Source organism: Microchirus variegatus, assembly GCF_963457635.1.
Source record: "Microchirus variegatus genome assembly, chromosome: 17".
Lineage (NCBI taxonomy): Eukaryota > Metazoa > Chordata > Actinopteri > Pleuronectiformes > Soleidae > Microchirus > Microchirus variegatus.
In genome coordinates, this window is record NC_139818.1 from 22,291,651 (window position 1) to 22,315,039 (window position 23,389).

The 23,389-nt window shown below is 42.6% G+C and overlaps 1 protein-coding gene across 1 annotated transcript; it reads right to left on the reverse strand.

The window, feature by feature from the left end:
- Positions 1-323: 323 nt before the first annotated feature.
- On the reverse strand, positions 324-23,200 carry ogfod3 (2-oxoglutarate and iron dependent oxygenase domain containing 3; the record flags this gene model as incomplete). Its single annotated transcript, XM_083904145.1, has 9 exons — positions 324-460; positions 9,614-9,737; positions 15,528-15,681; positions 15,797-15,853; positions 16,298-16,362; positions 19,228-19,270; positions 19,379-19,454; positions 22,148-22,374; positions 23,133-23,200. 9 exons carry the CDS (start codon positions 23,198-23,200, stop codon positions 324-326), a joined length of 951 nt encoding a protein of 316 aa, XP_083760271.1.
- Between the last annotated feature and the right edge of the window lie 189 nt (positions 23,201-23,389).

The following is a 23,389-nucleotide window of genomic DNA, read 5'->3' on the forward strand; positions in this document are numbered from 1 at the left end:
GCAATAAAAAAAAAAAAAAGAAAGAAAGGAACTGCTGTAGAAAATTGGATAAAAAGGAACAAGCGTCAGTGGCAAACAGGAAAGCACCTCGTGGCGTGATCCTCGGTCGCTTAAAAAGGGGTTAAGCTTACAGCCGTTACAGCTGTAACCTCGATATAAAATGTCACTTTTCTTTCCTCACTTGTCCTTTCTCGTCCCCTCTTGTGTTTGCAGGATTTTGTCCAAGCCCAGTGAGCAGCGTCGTCGTCGTCGTCATCATCACCACCTCCTCCTCCTCCTCCTCCCTTCCCAATCCCACCCCGCCCCCCCACGCGAGGGCAGCCTCAGGGCAGAGAGGGATCGGCGATGGCGTGCGCAGGGTCACAGGTGAAGGACACGGTGATGGCGTAGCGCGTCCCCCACGACACCTTCTCCACGCGGTGGAGGTTCTCCGAGCCGGACGAGAAGAAGGAGACTCGTGCTGGAAGGTGGAGGGGGATGGGGGGGGGGGGGAGTGCGAGAGAGAGAGGAAGGAACAAGAAGAGGAGGTCGACATTTTCTTTTGGAATACACCAACATTGCATTTGCTTTCTTTTCCGAGATTAAATGAGAAAAATGTCGTGTACCGAGATGGAGCTAAATACATAACAGGCACGTAGACGTAGTCGAGATGATCGGCTTAAGTTCAGGAAGACAGGTCGCTAGGTGCCAAAGAAAGCGATTTCAGACACTAGTGGGGATTTTTCACGCACACGCATCCATCTCTGGAGTTCACAGAGAATTCAAAATAAGACGGTTGATGCCAGAGGTCGGAGGAGAGAATGGACGGACTGGTTCAAAACAGTAGAAAGGCATTGTTTTTGTCGTCGCTTGGTCCATAAAATGTCAGAAAACCTGGAATGGACCTGGATGTTCTCGAATGCCTTGTTTTTGTCCACAAACCAAAATGATTCACTTTTAATGATTTCTTTGTTACGTGGAGCAGAGAAAGGAAGAAAATGTTCACATTTAAGAAGCTTAAACGATCGGAAATCTTGTTTTAATCGTGAAAAAAAGCTTCAAACTGATTAATCGATAATAGTTGACAATTAAAGGTGCATTATGTAATAAATCTAAATCAACTGGCCATAAAAATCCTCCTAATATGTCACAGAGACTCAGGAATAATGTTCATATAACAAACTGAACTCACCAACAACAACAGTACAGACAAAATATTTGCATTTAAAAAAATATTTTGCAGACTGCAAATCATAGTTTATGTTTTGTAATCATGTTTTGGCATGTGGCGCCACCTACCGCCGTCTACCAATCATTGCAGTCAGTAGAGTCTCAGCTGCGGGTTGCCAGTTACGTCAGAAAACGAAACCTAAAAGACCTCGGTATATTGAATTTGAATGTAGTAACCGTTTTTGGCAACATTCTTACATATGGCGCCTTTAATTTAGTTATCAATTAATAGATTAATTGTTTCAGCTCTCACTGTATCTAAGGTATGAGCCACTCGTTTAGTTGTCCCCTGTACCTAATAAAGTGGCAGGAGTTAGAGCAAGGACATGGTTAACATTAGTTTGCGTAAACAGAGCAGGAAAAAACATGTTTTTAGCCTCTAAAATGAGACTTTTGGAAACTCATCGGCTTCAAAACTCAGGGTTTCGTTTCAGTTCAAACAGACTGAGAGATTTTGGGCATTATCCGCCGTCTGATTGGACGTTATCAGATAGGACTTTGCTCCTTTTCGTCATTGCTTGGTCTTTGTCCCCTTTTCACGTCTCGTTGTTTTTGTTTAAATTCTTGAAAGTCACATCTATCAACCTCTTCCCTTTGGAGGACAGCGGAGAGAATTCTGCTCCGTTTTGTTTATTCAAACCAGACGTTGCCTTCGTTCTTGACGAGTCCGACTTTTCGCGATTGGTTGACGTACGGTTTGAAATGTTATTTACATTGCCGTTCGTAGACGATCGCCTTCAAGTTGTATTTACGTGCGTTCAGACCAAACGCTAATCTGTCAACTTGTCGTCACATTTGCGTGAATATGTTCAAAAGAAATAAAAAAAAAAGGAACATAGTGTTCTGGTAATTATTGTTGCTCCGAGTGTTTTTGAGCTTTAAAAACAAATGAAAACCAGCTGTTTTCACTTTTCCCGCTCCCGTGTCCCGAATCCATCTCTGTATTTAACAGATTTAACAACATTGCCGTCTCGATCTTCAAAAAGGTCGGCAGATAAGCTCGTTCTCGGAAAACACGCGGCCGCTCAAAGTCGACGTATTACGCGGCGATGCTCCGTGGAATTGACGGTGATTTGAGACAGACACTGGAGCCGCAAGGAGTGAGAGAGGGAGAGATAAAGTGGCCGCAGAGCCTCGCTCGACTTATTCCAGGATTGTGTTTTAGAGAAAATGCTGAAAGGCATTCTCTCTACAACAACAACAAAAAAGTCTGATTTGAGAGATTCTTGACCGCCGTCCATCTTCCTCGGACTGACGCATGAACAGTGCGAGTTGAGTAAAAGTCGCCTCAGGTTAAATTGTCTTCATTGATCACAGGCTTTTGCTTCGCCGTGGCTTTTTAAAACTAGCGCCGGGCACGCTAACGCGCTAACGGCGGTTAACGAAGTTAACAGCGTCAACGCATGAAGCGTTTCCACGATGGCTGTCCGGAAAAAGACGCACGTGACGTCATGTTTACGTGACGCGGCATCCGGAGTCCAGGCACCGTTTACCAGTTAGCTATGTTAGCTCCTTAAGCGCCGTTAGCGCGCCTACAGTCGAACTGGAGCGGTCCGTTTATTAAACGAAAAAGAGCAGCGCTACTACAAATAGCCAGCGTACCCGTGTGCCTCTGTTTTTAAAGTTTAGCGTTATTTTAGAGACTCATTTCAACAATCGGGAGTCACGTAAACATGACGTCATGGAAACAAGTCATGCGTTAACGTGCCCAGAAAACCTTTTCATTCATTCATTGTGTTTTGTAACGAAGAGTTTTATATTTAAATGTGAATCAAAATGTGAATAAAAAGCTAGAATCCCTCTAACCCAATTTTCGCTTGCTGTTTTACTCCCAAGAAACAGTAATAATGATGATGATGATGATGATGATGATGATGATGATGCTGATGTGTGTGTGAAGTTAAATCCCTGTAGCACCGCATCGCCCGAGGACGTCAAGGGAAATCAGCGCTCGCAGTCGAACAATAGAATCCACGCTGGAAACAATTAGAAAGAAAGAAGACGCCGAAGAATTAACGCCGAAGGCAAAAACAATGCGAGCGTCGAGACAATGCGTTAGCGGTCCGCTCGTCTCATGTCGCTACGAAGAAATGATCCATGGGGCTTTTTTTCCTCCCCCCCCCGATAACGACACAATGAAATAATCCGTGCACAAAATAATCCCTCTGCCAATTGGCGACATTTGCGCCGTTTACATCGGAGCAGATTTAGCGCGCCGCACAATGGGAGAGAATACAACATAGGAGCTGTAGCCATAACACTGTCATGATACAGGGTTATTATAGATGTTGTGAAACAAAAGGGGCATTCTGATTATTAGGTTACCAGGGAAACTACTTTAGAACACCTATAAATACAGTTTTCATCGACATAAAAGTGAAACTATTTTGTGCGTTTGGATTTTTTTCTTCTACCCTCGTGCAGCAGGCGACTCTGAGCCACAACTGTTCGACGACGCGACGTCACTGGAGCTCAACTGCGAGACCATGTATGAAAGTGTTTCCTCCAGCCAGAGTCGGAGCTGAATGAGTCAAGCGTTGTGTCAAGCTGTGAACTGATGTCACGTCTCAAACTGTGGCTACTTCACAGAACGAAAACATCCATTTTCCAAATAGCTAAAACCTGACCGCCGCTGGATTTTCCGACCATGGTTACGGTTATGATGTTTGTGAGGGAGATTGATTGGCTTCAGTAGCGCGCAGTGTCATTTAAAGGACAAGTGTGGTTGTGTTTCATGTTGTTGTTGTTGTTGTTGTTGAGTCGACACTCTCTAAATCCCTCAACTGCAGCTGTTCTTCACTGTTTGCACATTTAAGGACTGCAATCCTTTCCTCCACTAAATTGGAGAAGCAGAAACATTCATATGTCAGTGTTTGTTAAGCAGCACTGGCAAAAAAAACACACACACAACTAATCAAACCCTCGCTGTTTGCATGTTTGCGGTTTGTTTGCGGTGCTGAAAGAGCAACAGCCTCACTAGCTTCTAACTGGGCCCCGGTGACATTTGCAGACGCCTTTTACTTGCTGTGTAATTTGCCGCAGCCGAGCAGCTAAAGAGCCGTATATCACACTAATTTAGACGCCCTAAAAGGGTTTATTTCAACAAGATGGAGCGCGGAGCGACATGCGAGTGGACTGTGGGGACACCCCAACGCGTAACAAGTCCATAAATGTAGCAAATGTAACCGTATCCTGCGGCGTTTTTTTCACAAACAGAACGTTCTCTGTACGATCTTCTCCTTTTTCATTCTTTTAAGTAGACATATTATACCCTATTTCTACAAATAGGGTATAATATGTTTTGGTCAAAATGGATGGAAAGGATGAAGCACCATAGCAGTTCAATCACCCTGCCAAAACAGCCCTGTTCAGAACGCTCGCTTTTGAGTGCCTGTCTCTTTTAAATGCAAATGAGACACAGGAAACTACGTCAGCGTCACTGAGGCTCCGGCAGCTAACAGGAGTTAGCATTTGGAAAAGCCTATCAAGCACAGAGTTCTACACAAACTATCAGGCTGGAAGTTTGTGTAGAACTCTGTGCTGCACTGTGCAGCCAAGAACAGAATGCTTCGCAGACTTCCGCTCTTCCGCGTACTATTGCTCTCGCCTGCATTCTTGCGTTTTTTGGGGGGTTTTTTACGGACAAAGCGGTGCTCTACGAGACAACAATTCCAGAAATGTCTCATTGTGACGTAGCAATGAGTGCGAAAGTCAACATTGTGTGTTTTATCTGCCGTACGGACAGAGTGAGTCATCTTTTTTCACACTTTGCCGACTCATAGGGCCTCCAGAGTCCCAAATATAAGTATTAAAATGATTAAAAAGTTGATTTTGCATAATATATCTCCCAAAAACGTGTGGATAAAAGACCGATAGGATACAAAGCTTCTGCAGTTTCCTTCTTAGTTTGTTCGCCAACAAACACGGTCATGACAAGGTGAGTTAAAAGGTAGGACGAGCTGTAGTTCTAGAACATATATCACGGCACACGCGCGACATTGGTCGATAATTGAGTCGCGTTTGAGCACCGAATGAGGTCTCGAACTTCGTCGGGGACGAGTTAAGCAATGTGTGTTTTTTGCTGCGGGAACAAAATGCCCATAAACACCACCTAACACAGTGAGAGGGAGCACACAGCACATCATTAACGCCGTCCGCTCGATCTATCGATTACTTTCACAGCATCATAATTAATTAGCGAGAGGATGAATCACACAGGGGTGTGTGTGTGTGTGTGTGTGTGTGTGTGTGTGTGTGTGTGTTGTCGCTAGGGGGTCCGGGATGAAAGGTAGACGTAGGTGAGCTAAGGTTAAGGGCTTTTCTTGTGATGGATTTTCTGATGAAGGAGAGTGTTTTTTTCCACTTTCACCACGCACATCAAACCAGGCGGAGGTGGTTGCCTGCAGCCCGTTTGTTTTACTCGCGTGCTTGTTTTTCCAACCTCCGACTTGCGAACAAGTTCAAGTACAGCGCGAGTCGCGGTTCAGTCAAAACCTGGAAACGACGATGCTCTCAAATGTCCCATCTCGTCTTGTCCACAAACAAACAATTCAGTTTTAATCAATTATTTGTTAAACGGAGGAGATTTATCGAAAAATCGCCCAATCCACCACATTTTAAGACTTGAACAAAACGGCACATTTGAAGGTGGATTGTGCAAATTTATAAAGGCTGCAACACATTTTGTGCATTTATATGAGGCAGGAAAAGGCTGAGGTATGTTTGCAGTGGTCTGCCACCATTTTGTGTCCTATACCGACACCGATATCGCAAACTAAAGTATCTACCGATATAAGTCCGATACAGTCATTTTATGAACGTACGAAGCTGTTATGCAACACATATGACTTTTACAAATTTTGTGTGCACGCGATATATAGATATAGTGTTTTTGGATTCCACATTTTTATCGGTCCGATATCTGACCCAGTGATTTTGACCAGTATCGGACCGATATTGAATCCCATCCCCACAAGGGTCTGAAACGTGGGATAAAGTACATGACAGACCTTCGTTTTAGTACGAAAGGAACCGTGGTCTGATGTGTACAGTACATGGGGTTAGGGTTAGGTTTGGGATACGGTTATTTCGCTGAAATCAGCCATGGTCGTCCTGAGGTCCAGACACATTTCTGTGCCTGTTTATTTGCAGACACGCCGCAGCCACAAGGTCAAGTTCTCAATTTTAAGGTGGCAGCCGAAGCAGAGATTATCTAATTCCCCCCGCGGGTTGTCTGAACTGGCAGGTTCACCCCCTTCCTGGGCTTCTGCGACTGGTGGAGCATTATTTTTCCACTCGCCGGTCCAAGCCCGGCCAGCATCCTATCTCTTCATCACATATCTGCACTTTATCTGTCTCCCAGGCATCTCTGTCTCACCCTGCATGCTCCCTACCTTCTCCTCTAGCCCTTTAGGAGACACTTTCACCGATCCTGGTTTCTTTGCTCCATATAAAAAGGAAATCATTAAAGGTGAAGTAAGTAGTTTATAGTGCCATCTAGATGAGAGGCTGAAATTTACAACAAAGAACTGCTCCTCTGCTCACCCCCTCCCTTCCCTGAGCGCTACGGTATCCGCAGCCGGTCAAATGTCGTCCTCGTCGTCTTTCTCCGTGTCAGCAGATGAGGTTCGTGAGGCGAGGGAGAGGGCGGAGCTACCGCGGCCGTAGCAGACGAAGCGGAGAGAGTGGAGGCGGGACTTCAGCTACAAGTAAAGAGACGCTTGATTTGTTCTCTCGCGTTTGTCCTTACAGGCTCCGGTAGAAACATGGCGTCTCGCTGCTAACAGTGGCTATGCAACCGCGGCATGTTATTTTACATGACTACGAAAATGAAACTAAAACTATTATACAGCGACTAGACAATCCAGGAGCACATAATATGTATAAAAAAGTGGATTTTGGGTCATATAAACCCATAAATACCACACAGTGTCCCTTTAAAACATAATGATCACGGTTTGGGATACATTTTCCACCAAGAAAATAATCGACTAAGAGAGAAAACGCTAGTTGAAGCCCTACTATCACCTCTACTTCTCCCTTCTTATTATTTCCTCTGCATCATCTGTCCATTCACTTTCATTACATTCTTGACTTTTGATCTCTTCATACACCAAGTCCTGATCGTCTTCCCCCGGCGTTCAAATTACACCGCGTACGTCGCCGCCACCTCTCTCTCGCCAAGTTAAAACGTGTCAGTCAACAGCCCAGCGTGATCCTAGCTGCTGATGCTTTTCTCTTTTTTTTGGGGGGGGGGGGGGTGTTTCTTGATGCAATTGTCTAAATAAGACTAGCATTGACAGGTGTAATCAGTGACCTGTCATATTTAGATTGTGAAGCGTGCTTCAGCCCCACGGAGAATTGGAAATCAATCATGGAGGAGTCCAGAGAGCGGGACCGTATGTGGTTAAAGATAATGCTGCCCATCGCGCCGCTTGTTCTCTGAAGGCTACTCTCGACTCACTGACGTGAGGTGGTGGCAGCGTTTCCCCACAAGAACCTCAGTCATACGAGACAGAGCTAGAAAAAGTCTCACAGGAAGTCCGGCATGCTGCGCGCCGTTAAGAGGTTCACGCCTGACTCACAAATGTGCCAAGACTGGACTCTATTTTTTTTTTTTTTTTGAATTGCTGTTGATTAGAAGCTGTGAGGAAAAACGGGAAGTTGGAACATGAGTGCGGGAGATGATGATGATGATGATGATGATGATGATGGCATTGGGGGTGAGTCAGAGAAAGCGAAGCGGTAGTTTCTGTGAGAGGTACTCAGTCGGCCTCACAGAAATCTTCACACAGAAGCCAAGCATGGATGAAAAGCTATTTAAACTAATGATCCGAGATGATCAGGGAGCCCCGACTTTGGTCCATGTTCCGTATTTTCCTTGGCCCAAAAAGAACTATTCAAAAGTTGCTTTGTGTCGTTTCATTCCACTGCCGTAATCCGCAGATCTGACGTGGATTACATTAAGTCGAGTAACAACACGTCATGTTTTTCTATACATCTCTGCAGAATAAGCTGTTAGGGTTGAGGTAAAACCTTCAATCGCATCGACGATACGAGCATTAAATCATTCAAACGACGGCGAATGGGCAGATTATTCTATTGACCAATCCGAATAAGCAATCTTAAGGTTTTGAAATTTAGCCTTTGGGGCAACAGTATATTGATTTTTGATTGGATAAATTAAAAGAAAAATGCTGGAAAAATATACATAAAAGGCTAGAAAAATAAAAAATAACAGAAATAAACTAAAGTAAAACTGAGAAAAAAATGAACAGAGTGGGAAGGAATTATTATTAAATGATATCGTTAAAATTACATGTTAAACAATCATTTTATCTTCACTTTCTTCGGTTATATTGAATATTTTAACAAACAAGGCAACAAAAACCAGAAAATCAGATTCAGAGAAATAATCTATGTCGTCTCTGAGTCTGAACATCTGTTATTTATTGACATTGAGCCATAATTTCCTTCCTGTGACTGAAACACAACGATTTTTGAGTTGAGTGAGTTTGCTCTAATTACTCATTAATCAAGCTTATTACACTAAGGTCACGCTGTTTTTTTCTTCTTTTTTTGTTACCGTTATTGTGTGTTATGGCTCTTTAAGTGAGGCGCTTTCATGTCCTTTACAAAACTGCACGGTCTGAACTAAACTTCTCCTTGGCCTCGACACAAACGTTGCATCTGGGATATTAAAGTTGGGACATTTGAAAAAATCTTTGCGCCGAGTCAAAACAACAGAGCAGAGGAGTAGAAAAGACAGCGTCCAATACCACACGTCTGAAATATGTCGGCAGCGTCTGGCACATTTTATTTGACAGGCTCACAAAGCTCCCCCACAAGAACTGATCCGATTCCCCGTTTTGTTTTTCCCTTTTGGCGAAAGCGTCAAATCCCCAGAAACTTCAGGAAATTGTCCCTGAAATCCAGTCGTCTGGTCAATATTTTGGTCTACGCCACATATAGACTGTATTAAGTGACAAAAAGCCGCCACCGATATTTAGAGGAGATAGAGGAGATCAAGATGTTGTTACGCCACATCCTCCAGGGGGGGTCCTGTACGCGAGGTGGAAAGTAATCCGCGGCACCTTCGCCGAACGGTGGAGCGGAGTCTGTGCTGCTGATTATGCACTTATGGGAGGATTATACCCACTTAGCACAAAACCACCTCCAGATACGCTAATACAGCCGAGTGTGGCAATTATAATTTAAACACATCTGAGATAATGAAATCTAACTTTTATCACTCACTCCATAGCGTCGGGGGGGGGGCTTAACAGGCTTAGATAACCAAAGCTGGGGTTTACAGGATTTACAACACCTGTCTTAGCAGCAGGTCAAACATCACCGTGACAGAAAGAGCTGGAGGTATCGTTATTTGTCTTTAACTAGTCGTTACCTGTGCGTGGTTCCACCGTGCGGTTTCCAGTTGGGTCCATGAAGATGAATCGCCCTCCGCCGAAGTCGGCGCCGTAGTCGGACAAATACAGGAGAGACGTGTAGTCGAAGGAGCCGTAGGTTACCTGCAAGAGAGAGGACGACACATCACGTTGAAAGATTAGGAAGGTTGACCAATTAGAAAACAGTGGGGTTTTCTTTTCTTGTTCCCCAATTTACAAATATTAGGGGTGTAACAGTTCACCGAACCCACGGTTCGGTTTAAACCTTGGTTTTTAGACCAAAATAAACACTTCTATTAATCTCTTAACTATCCAGGAATACAACAACATAAACATTTGTCTTAAAAGTCTAGTCTACATTGTCAAAATAAATAAATAAAAAATAGTTCTTACACTAGTCCTCAGACTAGTGTAAGAAGACTCCGCGCTGAGTCCATGTGCCCACATTTTTATGCCAATTTTAAAGCAAAATTTGCATAATTTGGACATGTGGTGTGCAGCAGTGACCTTGGAAAGTAGGTCAAGGTCACCGATCTTCGAACTTGTCCAAGATACTTGTAAGAGGCATCCACAGTGCCAGTTTGGCAGCAATACAATAAATATTTGTCAAGTTATCGCGTTGACGAGCTTGAAAAGTGCCGTTTTTTGGCTATTTTCCAAGTTCCAAGTGCAGCTGTGACCTTGAAAAGCAGGTCAAGGTCACCCATCTTCGAACTTGTCCAAGATACTTGTAAGAGGCATGGACAGTGCCAGTTTGACATCGATATGTCGAATATTTGTCAAGTTATCGTGTTGACGAGCTCGTAAAGTGCCGTTTACACATTTCTCACATTTCCCCGCAAAAAAATAACGCGTAAAAATGTACGAAAAATTCAAAAAAAAGGTTTTTGGACAAAACGAAAAAAACGCCTGGAGATATTGACCCACTAAACAATCCTGCAAAATGTGAAGGACGTACGCGCACAGGAAGGTATTCATTTTAGTCCGGACGGAATGACGGACGGACAGAATGGTGCGAACGCTATATGCTCCGCGCCGCTCGTCGAGCACGGAGCATAATAAATAGTACCAAAGGTCCGACTGATTCAAAACTTGACAGGTGTCTTGCTACGGGCACGAGTAAGTGCAGTGCCAGGTTTGACGTCGTTTGGAGAAGTAACGCAAAAGATATCAGTAAAAGAAGTTCTCGCCGCTCTACTCCCTCCCTCACTCACACAGCATTGTGGGTGAGACACGGCGCCGTGAAAGCTGAAGTCCTTTGAACCGAGGTTTTTTCGGTTTTTTGGTTCAGAACCGTTACACCCCTAACAAATATACACTGCAAAACCTCATAGTAGTGTGAACAGGTGAACCCGGCCATTTACAAGAAATGGGATCCATTGGCAGAAAACCACACACCCACAACACAAACTAAGGAGCAGAAATTCAAGATTTTATAAGCAATCCTATTGACTTTACAAATCAAATGTGGGGAGTGAAAACATTTTATCAGAGAAAAGACACGTTACGAAATCAGCAGATAAAAAGGCCGGTCGGGTCGGGTGAAGAAATGCTGCGGAGACACTTTATGGAAAAAGTGCAGGATCCAGCGCTTTTTGGGAGCTTGACCTTTACCAGAAACAAAAATCAGGATACCTCAATCATCAAATCCTTTTTTTTTCAAAGTACAATACCAGGCGAAAGTGTAAACGTGGCTCTGCCCTGTGCCACGCAGCAGTATCCACTCGCTGGATGTGATCCAGCTCCAAAAAGCTTTTTTTCGCTGAGCTGCATCCAGATCAATTCACACCGCATGAGAAGTGGTTTCACTCCTCAAACTCAAAAGCTGCTTGATGCGCACACATGCTTTTCTGTGACGGCAGTGCCTTAGACACGTGTTTGCAGCGACCGCGTCGGCCCCGGATGAAAGTGAACACTTGCTGGGAGTGGAAAAGTGTCATATATTACACATTCTTATAGTCTCTGTATAAACTGTACGTTTTAACATACCTTAAAGGGGAAATAAGTAGTTTATAGTGCCATCTAGTGGAGAGGCTGAAATTTACAACAAAGACCTGCTGCTCTGCTCACCCCCTCCCTTCCCTGAGCGCTACGGTATCCGCAGCTGGTCAAATGTCGTCCTCGTCGTCTTTCTCCGTGTCAGCAGATGAGGTTCGTGAGGCGAGGGAGAGGGCGGAGCTACCGCGGCCGTAGCAGACGAAGCGGAGAGAGAGGAGGCGGGACTTCTGCTACAAGTAAAGAGACGCTTGATTTGTTCTCTCGCGTTTGTCCTTACAGGCTCCGGTAGAAACATGGCGTCTCGCTGCTAACGGTGGCTATGCGACCGCGGTCCGCGGTCATGTTATTTTACATGACTTTTTGAAACACTACGAAAATGAAACAAAAACTATTATACCGCGACTAGACAATGCAGGAGCACATAATATGTATAAAAAAGTGGATTTTGGGTTATATAAACCCATAAATACTACATATTGTACCTTTAAATTTCCATATAAGAGCCGACTGCCAATTAACCGCCGGATACCCTTTGAACGTCCGGGTGCAGGTGCATGTTTTGGTAAATAACGGCCGGTTCCAAATAGACGACAGCTTTGATTTAAAAGAGCGCTGTGCTCGCTCTCTGAAATCGTTATCACAGTGATAATCGCCATGGCTCCGGTGCAGAGAAGACAGAAGAAATATGACTTGAAATTCAAACTTTCAGTCATCAAATACGCAGAGGAAAAGAAGGCGAGCGAGCAGCTGGAGATAAACATGCGGGAATGGGTACTCAGCAAACGGGCGCGCCACGAGAGAGTGTCCCCGAAAAATGATCAGGGCGCGGGTGAAATAAATGTACGCCACCGTGAGTGACAGCAGAGGTGAGGAGTTTGCAGCGAGTGTTGGGTGGCTAAATCGTTTAAAGGTCACATAGAGTGGTCCTGTTGCACATATACAGTATGTTAGTTATGGAGGTCTACTTACATATATTAACTTGTTTTTATGGTCAAAAACCTCCTAGTTTCTGTAAACTAGCCGATAGAAATCCTCTTTTCTGACAGTGTTTTTCAGCCGCGATGTTTCAGAGTGAACTTTCACCCCCAGGAGACAGAGTCTTGTGATTGGCCAGTACTATCCAGCACATCCGTTCTCAGAAGCGCAGCGCCCCCCTCTGGAACGGTGGATGCACTGCTCCTCATTATCAAAACATTGTTTTAACAGTGTTTAAAAATAGCTTCTTCACGACTCTCCGCCGCAGTCCCTTTGATGACTTTAAACCGGAGTCAGACCCAGAGTCAGAAGACACTGTTGCTCGTGAAACACCTCCACAACGGGCGTTATTCTTCTTCTGCGGTTCAATGTACGTAACCGGATGTGCCCGGACTACCGCCCGGAGGAGGACGATCGGTTGTTCAGGAGAACCGCTGCTTACGTAACTATTACGGGATTTTCAATGATCTCGTTGAGCCCCGAGATTACAATAAAACACAACGTTCTCAGCAATGGCTGAACTGTTTGTTTAGAACCGTCAGGGCTTCATAAACAAGGTAATGACGCAGATACACACCAAAAAAAACAGCGATAATAGGAACTTCCGGTCTAGTTCCGCTTTAAATCGTAAAAAATGTAAACATTGTATTCATGTTTCTTTAATAAAATAATTTGAGTTAATGACCATATTTTCCTAGTTTTGCTGAGCAAGATTTTTGTGAGGAAGGAATCAAACGCCTGTCCCGAATTGCCGCCTGGTCCTAAATAAGTGCCTGGTCTGTTTAGTGATTGAAACAAATAAGCGCCCCCGGCTGTTATTTGGAAATTTACGGTAGTAAAGTAAAAAGCAGCCAAAATGCTCTGTGTTCCGAGGGTTAAAGCGACTTAGAACCAGGTCTGGAGGAGAGGTCCCTGTGTGTATTTAAGTTCATTTTATCCCTGACATGACATACCAGATAAAACACGCTTCCACGCTGTGCCATCGAAAATTATCCATGGGGAGAAAATTCAAAAGCAGAGACATCAGAGGCCATTTATATTCAAATGAGGGTCAGGTTAGCCAATTAGCCCCAGAGTGGCAAGACGCATGCAGGGGGGAAGAGAAACGGTTATTTTTAGACGGATGGATGTACGGATAACACACTGTGTGTAACACGATATAACACCAGCAAAGTAAATATCTACTGCTCGTCTATTTTGCGAGAGAGAGAGGAGTATGATGGATCAATATTTAGACAGATGCTTTAAACAGATTTATGGAGCAACACATAAGAACCCTAACAAACCCAGGCCTTTCATTTCAACGTCTGTCCAACAACAACATTCAGGGACGTCGGCAGTTTTACACTAAAGTGCAACGATCTGCTTTCAATCTGAATCCGATAAGACGACGATGAATGATAAATGTAAACAAACTCCCAATTCAGGGGGAAAAAACGTTCCCAATCTCATATTTTTGAAATTATAAAATACACTGAACAAGCTGTAAAGCATTGATAAGTAAAGTCAAAATCTAAGACTGAAACACCACGGTTCCTACAGCTTAATTTTAAGACTTTTTAAATGCCAATAAAATTAAATTTAAGACCAATTTTACAATAAACACAAACTAGAAAGTTGGCCAAAACACATTAGTTTGGAGCAACTTTGCCCAAACGTTTATTTCAACATCAAACATGACTTTTTGGTCCAGTGCAAAAGTTAGAATATCTACTTCCTGTAAGTATTGGATTGTTTTATTACCTCCGCTGTTTTTTTAAATAACTAACTCATTATTTTGAGATTTTCTCTTACAACAAATAATCATAAAAGCCTATTTCCTCTATGTGAAGAAATTGGGATTTAAGACATTTTACCTCAGAATGCACGACTTTGATGAGTCTAGCTCATATGGCCGACTTCCTGTTGAGTTCAGGCCATGGCTACTTGGTCTATGACCCAGGGTTAGGTGTTAAAGGGTTAATTAGACCCCATCCAAAGTCAGTGTAGCTTTAGTGCTGGTCCATAGCCCAGATATATGGAAGATTTGCATCAAGAAGCAAAAAAAACAAAAGAAATCTCTGCCAACTGAAATATGCGACACTGTGGCAACCCCTTGAGAGCGAGAAGCCGAAACAAAATAAAAACACCAGGGGGAGACAGTGGAAAGACATGGTCAATAAAAACTGCTGTGATTCAAACCGAGCGTCGGAATAGTGATGATTTGTGTGACTTTGAACGTGGCATGTGTTTGTTGGTGCCAGACGGGCTTGGTCTGAGCGTTTCAGAAACTTCTGATCTACTGGAGTTCCCACAAACAAACACAAACAAAAATCAGTCCAAAAAAGGGAGTAAAACGTCCAGTTTCTCAGGGGGAAAATACCTCGTTGTCGCCAGAGGTCGGAGGTCGATGGCCAGACTGATTAGAAATGATCGAGAGGCAACAGTATCTCCCAAAACTAACTCAAATAACCCCTTGTTACAACCAGTAGGAGTAGGAGAAAAACTTATAATTAGCTTATTTTTAAATTAGCTCCACCCGAGTTGTTGCCGTACTGTTTAATTTTAACAGGTAGGTGGCTACAATTTCATGAATTCAGAGCTAATTCCCGCCACCTAGTGACATAACAATAGCATAACATGACATTAGGAAAAAAGATATGAGCATGAATGAGTTAAGAAGCCTGTTCCAGAGGTTTTTCCTCATAAGGAACGACGCACGCCGTGTAAAGCAGTCTCTTTGATTCTGTGGAAAAATCATTTTAGGCAGCCTGCACCTTTAAATGAATTCAGAATCCCAAACCTCAAAAAAGGGTAAAACGAGAGCTCTGCTTTCATCAGGCTCAGCCAAATCACTCAAAAAATCTTCTGCCAATGTAATAGGCGCAGGTAAAATTAGACGCGGGGATAACGAGACAGAATCCAAGACATGAAGTGTGCGATGATGTTCTTGTGCGTTACCTTGTCTATGTGCGGGTGCCAGTACTCGTCGTGCTGAGTCCTGGCTATCGTGCTGTTGATTCTGGAGAAGAAGGTGGGCTTGGTGAGGTAGAGCAGTTTCGGGTCCAAATCGAACGTTTCGGCGATAACTGCTTGGATTCGCCCGCGCACATCTCTGACAATAGGAAACACACACATCAGGGTTAATGTGAATTAGTTACAGAGGGATGTTTTGTAGTAAAAAAAAAAAAAAATGCATGAGTGGTTTTTAATTAAGCCTTTTCATTCACCTGTAAAGCTGGAAATCCTCCTGTGTGAACACATCCGGTAGCTTTTCCCCAAAGTACCTGCAAAGTCAATCGGGGACACACGAGTGCAGACAAGGGGAGAAAGAGGGCGGGTGAGATTTGATCTGTTTAACATAAATTAATGTTTCAGGGGCTAAATACGGCAGAGAGTCGACCTCCCGCTGCCTGCCTCACACGAGGAAGTGTCCCAGTGGGACGTGAAGTGAGACGGCAGCGATACGTCGTCTTCACGTCCTGATTAAATCAGCCACGTGTTCTCTTAAGATTTCATATCGGCCAGCGAGCCAATGACACAGAAGAGGAGCATACGAGGCAAATAAAAGCAGATTCTGCTGCGAGTGTTGGATGAGGATCACATGGGTCACTGGAACCGAAGAACGCCAGCCTCAGCGAGATTGGTAACATATTTGGTGGGTGAATGAAGTTTTGGTTTTTATTGCCAAAGAGAACTCAAAGTGAAAGCAAGATGATGTTCATGTGCACCTGTAGATGTTGACAAACTGTTTCCCCATGGACAGAGCTCCAGAGTGCAGGTCCAGTATGGAAGCCTGGAAGAGGGTGGAAAAAAAAAACACAAGCATGAGTGCAATTGACAAACACAGTTGACCAAATGGGCTCAAAGAACAAAATAAAAGAAGAAAACATGCACATTTAAATGTTTTTATCATCAGGGTCCAGTTCTCATGAAAAGTAGAGATGGATCATGGTTCCATGACACGTTTTCCAGGTACAATACAGATGCTGATATCAGTGTGAGCCATTAATTTTACAGGTTTTTAAACGACTAAGGCAGCTGTTAGTGCCACATTGGTGCTGATGCTTTTACCACCTGGCCATAACCAGCAATAGTGCTCCAACTGTAAAACAAACACTACACTACTGCAGGGTATATGCAGGAATCCTGAAGTTAATTTTAAATACCTTTTTAAGACTTTTTCCATGACCTTCAAAATATTTTAAGACCTTATCGCCACTCAATCAACACATATTTCACTTACAAAACAGTTTTAGTTTGCAATTAAATCTATCGAAAACCTACATTTTCCCCATGTCTGACGATTTTGGAGTTCATTTCGTGCGATTTCGGATATTATTTCGAGTTTGTGCTAACCCTTCAGTCTGTGTTTGGTAAAGTACTTGTGATATTTAGGGTTTTTTGGACGAAATCTGAATTTGTGTTTGTTTTTTGTGGCATCCGATTGACCAGCATTGTCACCTGCACTTTTAAACAGCATAAAAGCATGTTCGTGCAACTGAAAGTGTACTAAATCTACCACACATTGGTAACGCCGTGAGAATCGACTAGCCTGGCCTAGCCTAGCTTGGGTTTTTCTGCACAGCTCCTGCCCCCAAAAATCCCGAACACCAAAGCCCAACCCAAACCCTAACCCTAACCCTAACCGACGGCAGAAATACACAGAATGTGATTCTGACAAAGCTAACAACCAAGACCGAACTCTCCGGACATTCGCCAGAGTGTGAGATTCAGCCCTGTTCCTCGTAGAGTTCTAACTCCACTCTTCTGGGACTTCTTGCTGTGTCTTTCTCAAGCCAGAAACAAACAAAAAAAAGAAGAAGCAATTTTCTCAGACGTTAGCCACACTGTGTTTTCCCTTCACTCTCCCTTCACTGAAATATCTGTACACTCCACAAACAAGTCTCTCCCTTTGGCTGAGGACCAGGCCTCTGCTGTCTGTGGAGAGCAGAGAGGGTCTGGGTCCTGCCAGGGGGCATCAAAACATTTCTGGACTCTGCATCTTATCTGCGAGAGAGCAGCTCATCAGGCGCCGCATACAACTACTTATTATCGTACCAGTCAGACCTCTCGTGCCAAGAAAAGACCTTCACGGCAAGAACAAGTTACAATACGAGAACTTTTTCTGTTGCACAGCCTTCAGCTTTGATTACAACGTGCGTTCAATGAGCTTATGCAATGTCACAACACAATATTTCAATCCACATTTGCATTAATGTTTCACCCGACATCTTTGTTGGACCGCTGTTTTTCATTCTCCTCAGAGCGTCCCTTAAGGTTTGGACTCGCGGAGCTCCGGGAATCATTATTTCGCTACTTGAGCGTGATGAATCCTAGCATAGTCGTCTGGGAATATGCCCATGAAGTCTGGTCATTAACTGTAGAACTGCAACTAACGATTTTTTTCGTAAGCGATTAATCTGTCGATTATTTTCTCAATTAACCGATGAATCGTTTGGTCCATAAAATGTCAGGAAATCTTAAAAAGCCGTTGATCAGTGTTTGTCAAACCTGGAAATAACGATGTTCTCGAATGTCTTGATTTGTCCACAAACCAAAATGATTGAGTTTTCATGATTTCTTTGTTATGTGGAGCAAAGAAACGAAGAAAATATTCATATTTGAGAAGCTAAAACAATCAGAAATCTTGTTTTTATCATGAAAAAAGGCTTCAAACAGATTAATCTATTGTAAAAGTAGTTGACGATTAATTTGCTATTCGATTAATAATCAAAACCGTTAATCGTTTCAGCTCTAATGAAGAATATTTAAAGTAGAACTCGACATTGTTGAGCTTAAATCTGAAGCATCTGAAGCAACAGCAGATCGTAACACTGCCCCCCACAGGCTTGGCAGTGTACTGTACGTTTTCTATTAATATTATTACAAACTCATTCTAAACAAACTTGTGCATTAAAACGGTGAATGAAACCTATATTTCGAAGCAATACAAGAGTAATGCTGCGTTATAGTTTTAGTCAGGAACTCACGGGACGTTCCTCAAATTCAAATTTCAGATGACAGAATGACAGCCACCCATACAAACATGGCTAATTTAACCAATAATAACACTTCTGTTTAATTTGTTTAACAGAAAATCAGTCCCACAAATAGTACCGTACCACTATGCGCCGTTAGAATCAGAATCTGCTTTATTTACCGAGCACAAGTGCACATGAAGGGAATTTTGACTCTGTTTATTGTCCTTGTCGCGTCTCCCTTTTTCTGCTTTTGGCTGTGCCAAAAATTCAGAATCAGTCCATCTCTGACGACTTGTGGAACGCTCGCAGAGAATTTCCCATGAAGTATTCAAGGGATATTTTTTATATTTATGTGGTGAAAAAGAACGATCTTTCAAGCATTATTTATGGATAAAACAGAAAGCTTCCAAAGTCCTTGAACGCACCATATTTGTAGCTCACTGTTAGATATATAACGCCTCCGACAACGGCTTTATATATGCGACTTAAAGAAAATTAACATATTTATTATAACATATACAGCAAATTAGCATGTGGAGAAGCAAATAATCCGACATGAAAGCGAGAAGGAAACAAAACGGGGGTTGTTTCTGATTCAATTTAATTAAATCGACACGCTTTATGTCGTGCATGTATCAATATATTACTCCAATAATTGAATTAGGTGATATACTCACTCCTCCCTCTGAACCAGCCAGCGCGAGGCCTCTCTCAGCCAGCCTGTGTGTCAGAGAAGGTAAAACACAACACAAAAATGATTCACCTTCACGACACGGAGAGGAGACGAGAAAAAGAGTCGAGAGAGAGAGAGTCGAGACACTGGTTTACCTCCTGAGAGCCTGAGCCTCCTCCCTCGTTACCACGGCGTCTGTGACTGCGCGTCCACAGCTCAGAGGGGTGCATCCTGGGAAACGCAGGGAAACAAGAGGGATGTGAGAAACAATAGGTGAGCATCTCCTCAAGGTTTTTTGGACATTTTGTAGACGAGAGAGCGAGAGAGAGAGAGAGAGAGACGAGAGTGGCTACTAGGTAAGGAATTTGTTGTGTTCTGCTAATTAATGCTTAAAAAATAAAAATAAATCAGGGACTCCCTGCAGCTTCTCTGTGATTATAATTTATTGCTCGAAGCCTGAACTTCTTGCTGTGTTTTATTTAGACCCTGAAGACGTACATTATAAATAACAAGCAGCACACGTTTAAAAAGACAGCTGCATCCAGTAGATTTGAACTAGGGCTGAAACGATTGCTTGATTAATCAATTTTGAGTGATTTAAAACCAGTTTCTGTGATTTTTCAGCTTCTTAAATGTGAATATTGTTCCATACAACTAAGAAATCATTAAAAACTGAATAATTTTGGTTTGTGGACAAAACAAGACATTCGAGGACATCGTCATTTCCAGGTTTGACAAACACCGATCGACATTTTATGGACGATTATCGACAGATGAATCGATTATGAAAATAATCATTAGTTGCAGGCCTAATTTGGACACATCTGCAATAAAATATGTATATTTGGCCTAGGACTAGACAATAAGGACACGATCATGATGTTGAGGGAACTTCTAACAGGATATTGGCCACAGTTGTAGTTGTTTTAAAGTCAAATAACCACGTCACAAGGTCCCCAAACTTATAAATGATGTTTTCAAATGTCTTGTTTTGTCCACAATGCAAAACTATGCAGTTTTAACGATTTTCTTTGTCATACGGTGCAAAGAAACCAGAAAATATTCACATTTAAGAAGCAGAAAAATCAGATACTGACTCATTAATTTAGTCGTCGATTAATTATAGATCGATTAAATGGTTGCCGCCCTATCCAACTCATTAAATTAAGCGGCCAACGACGACCATAAGGGCAAATAAACATCAAAACTAAGAGGAAGCAAAGGAAAGAGACAACGACAAAGAAGAACTCAATTCAACTTTCCTATTGCGGTGTGTGGGGGGAGAGCGACAGCAATAATAACAACAACACCAGTGACTTTTCGTCAACATATTTTTAAACCAGAGAGATCGTAAACCTCTGCCAAGGCCACTCAGTTCTCTACACCACAACAAAATCAATAATTGGTTCCTTGGGCTGTTCACATACCCAAAAAACCTTCATCAAAAAATGATTTTACTTTTTTTTATTATTATTTTTATTTATGCTGCTTCCAGACATACATTCAAGGCCAAAAACCTAACCACGTAACTGTCATCCCTTCCAACCGCGACGATAAATAAGTGAGCAAATAATAAACGTGAGCAAATAGGAATTAAAGAAGTCCCAGCTGAACCCCGCTGTCATCCGATGTTTGCACAGTCAGATATTATAGAACGGGAGAGTGCAGGTAAATGATGAAACTGATGAGGTTATTGGGAGATTCTGTGGAAGAGCAGCGTGGCACTGAGAGCACCCATCCTGCTTATAAATCATCTTTAATGGGATCATCTATCAATGATGCAGACTTGAGAGAACAGAGCACCTTCTTCCACTATTTCATTAAAACTTGCCGCTTTATCCACAAATGTCGTATCTGGTTTGAACGAAGCAGTGAAGAACTTTAATAAAAGAAAGACTTTTGGGCTTCGGAGTGGATGCGACGCTGGATGGGATGACATGATTTCATCTTAAACCGCGAGGGCTTGCAATCGATTTGTAAATGAATCATCAACAGTGTAGCTTTTTAGCTTTATAAATAATCATTTATTAGAAAATAGGGCTCAAATAATGAATTAAGATTGAGGTTTTCTGAGTTTTCAGCTTCTCAAATGTGAATATTTGCTTCATATAACAAAGACATCATTAAAATTGAATCATTTTGGTTTCAGAAATGACAATGTATGGACAAAACAATAATCAACAGGTCAATCAATTAGGATAATAATTGGAAATTGACTTTAAAAGACATTTATTTTGCCACAAGGGGGAGTTGACATCTTTCCTGTCACTCAAGTACCTCATGTAGGAAATGCTTGTTTTTTTCCTGTATATTAATTAAAGAAATACTTTAGTTTCTTTAATAAAATGTAAGGTGCATCTCAATAATATTGTGACTTGCATTTCTTTTTCGGTTGACATGAAAGTTTCACGTGCGACTTCAAAACACAGATGAATTTCACAGCTTAGTGAAGGCAGCAAGTTCTTATTTTAGTTTCCCTTCTGTTTAGGTCAACAAACCCACTTTAAAAGACATCTTTAAATCTGTTTCCGCTTCATCGTCAAACAGGCCTCGTGTCAACAAACGGTATCATTGTTGTCTCCTTCTACTCGACTTCTCTGCTTTCAGTTCTGACCACATTCTCATACTAGTATCTCTGCCTCTTTATGGTGCATTTGAGGCGTCCCGGCTTTCAACAGCGTATACCATGGTACTTTTCTGCCTCTGCCCTGGTCATATATGCATTTATAGTGAGCACAAAATCAAATAGCTTTGTACTATATTGCCATCTAGTGGCTCATGTGCCATTTCACACTGAAACAGCAAACATCAGAAGAAGTTGTGTTACTAGTTTTCAAAACTACAGGCCCAAACAGTATAAAAAAACAACACCACAAACGAGTCACGTGGCGACTGAAACATCTCGACTAAAAGAAAGGCCTCACCTGGATAGCGCTGGTAGTTCTCGTAGTCTTCAGAGCACTGGACCGTGTAAAGTCTGGGCAGAGGAGAGACCACTTCTCGCCGACTGACCAGCGTTTCTGTGACGTCGCTGTCCAGAGACGTGACGTACAGCCACACGGCAGCTCCACACAGGGACACGGCGACCAGCAGCGAGGCTATGAGCACTCGGTGTCCCCTCCACGCTGACCCCTGCCTCAGAGCATTACCTCTGAACAAAGAACACAGAGACATATGGATAAATATTCACATACATCAACTATAATGTAAACAGCCATATGCATTAATCATCTATATTGTCAATTAATCAGATCAATTATTAGTAATAATTTGGTCCTTAAAATGTCAGAAAATCTGGATCAATTCATGAATTCTATGCCATATGGTGGACAGAAACCTGAAAATATTCACCATTTAAGACACTGAAAAATCTGAAAACACTCAAATCAATTAATCGATTATCAAAATAGTTGACTATTAATATAGTAATCGATTAATAATCGAGTAATTGTTGCAGCCTATATATTTTTATTATATTTATTAGCAAACGTGTTCATATATTTCAGCATTCATTCATACATATATTCATGATACCATGAGGTCATTAGCTGCTTATCTTATTGCAGCTTTATGTATATTTGTATCCTTTTATTCCTTGAAGTACAAATATGTTTTTTCCTCATTTAACCAGGAAACTGGTCTGTGCTCCACACACACACACACACACCATATGTCATGTGTGGCTCGTGCAGAGATAGCACAGCATGACACGTTTACGTTAATGTAAACAAAAAACGAATTAACCAGCTTGTTAAAAATGACCTCAGAAGGACTAGTAGGGTTTGATACCGCTGTCACTAGCCTAGCTAGTACCTGGTTAGTGTTTACCTTCTGCATGTTGGCTAAAACCTGTCGAACACACACACACACACAGAGAGAGGACACTAGCGTCGTCAGTCATTGACTTACCTCTTAATTTTCTTTGCCATCTCCGTAGCATTTTTCCCCTTCGTGTTTCTCGTTCGTAGTTGCGCCATTTTGTCAGCTAAATAGCATTTGGAAAACAGCGTTTTGCTTTCACCAAACACAAGGTTTACAACCGACGCCCCGCCAACAGCTTGTAACGCCACCTGAGCTTCTCCACTTCCGGGTGTGTGCCTAGCAAGTGCGTCTATTGGCTGGCCGCAAAGGAAAGCAGTGTTTTGATTGGACACAATTCATTCGCG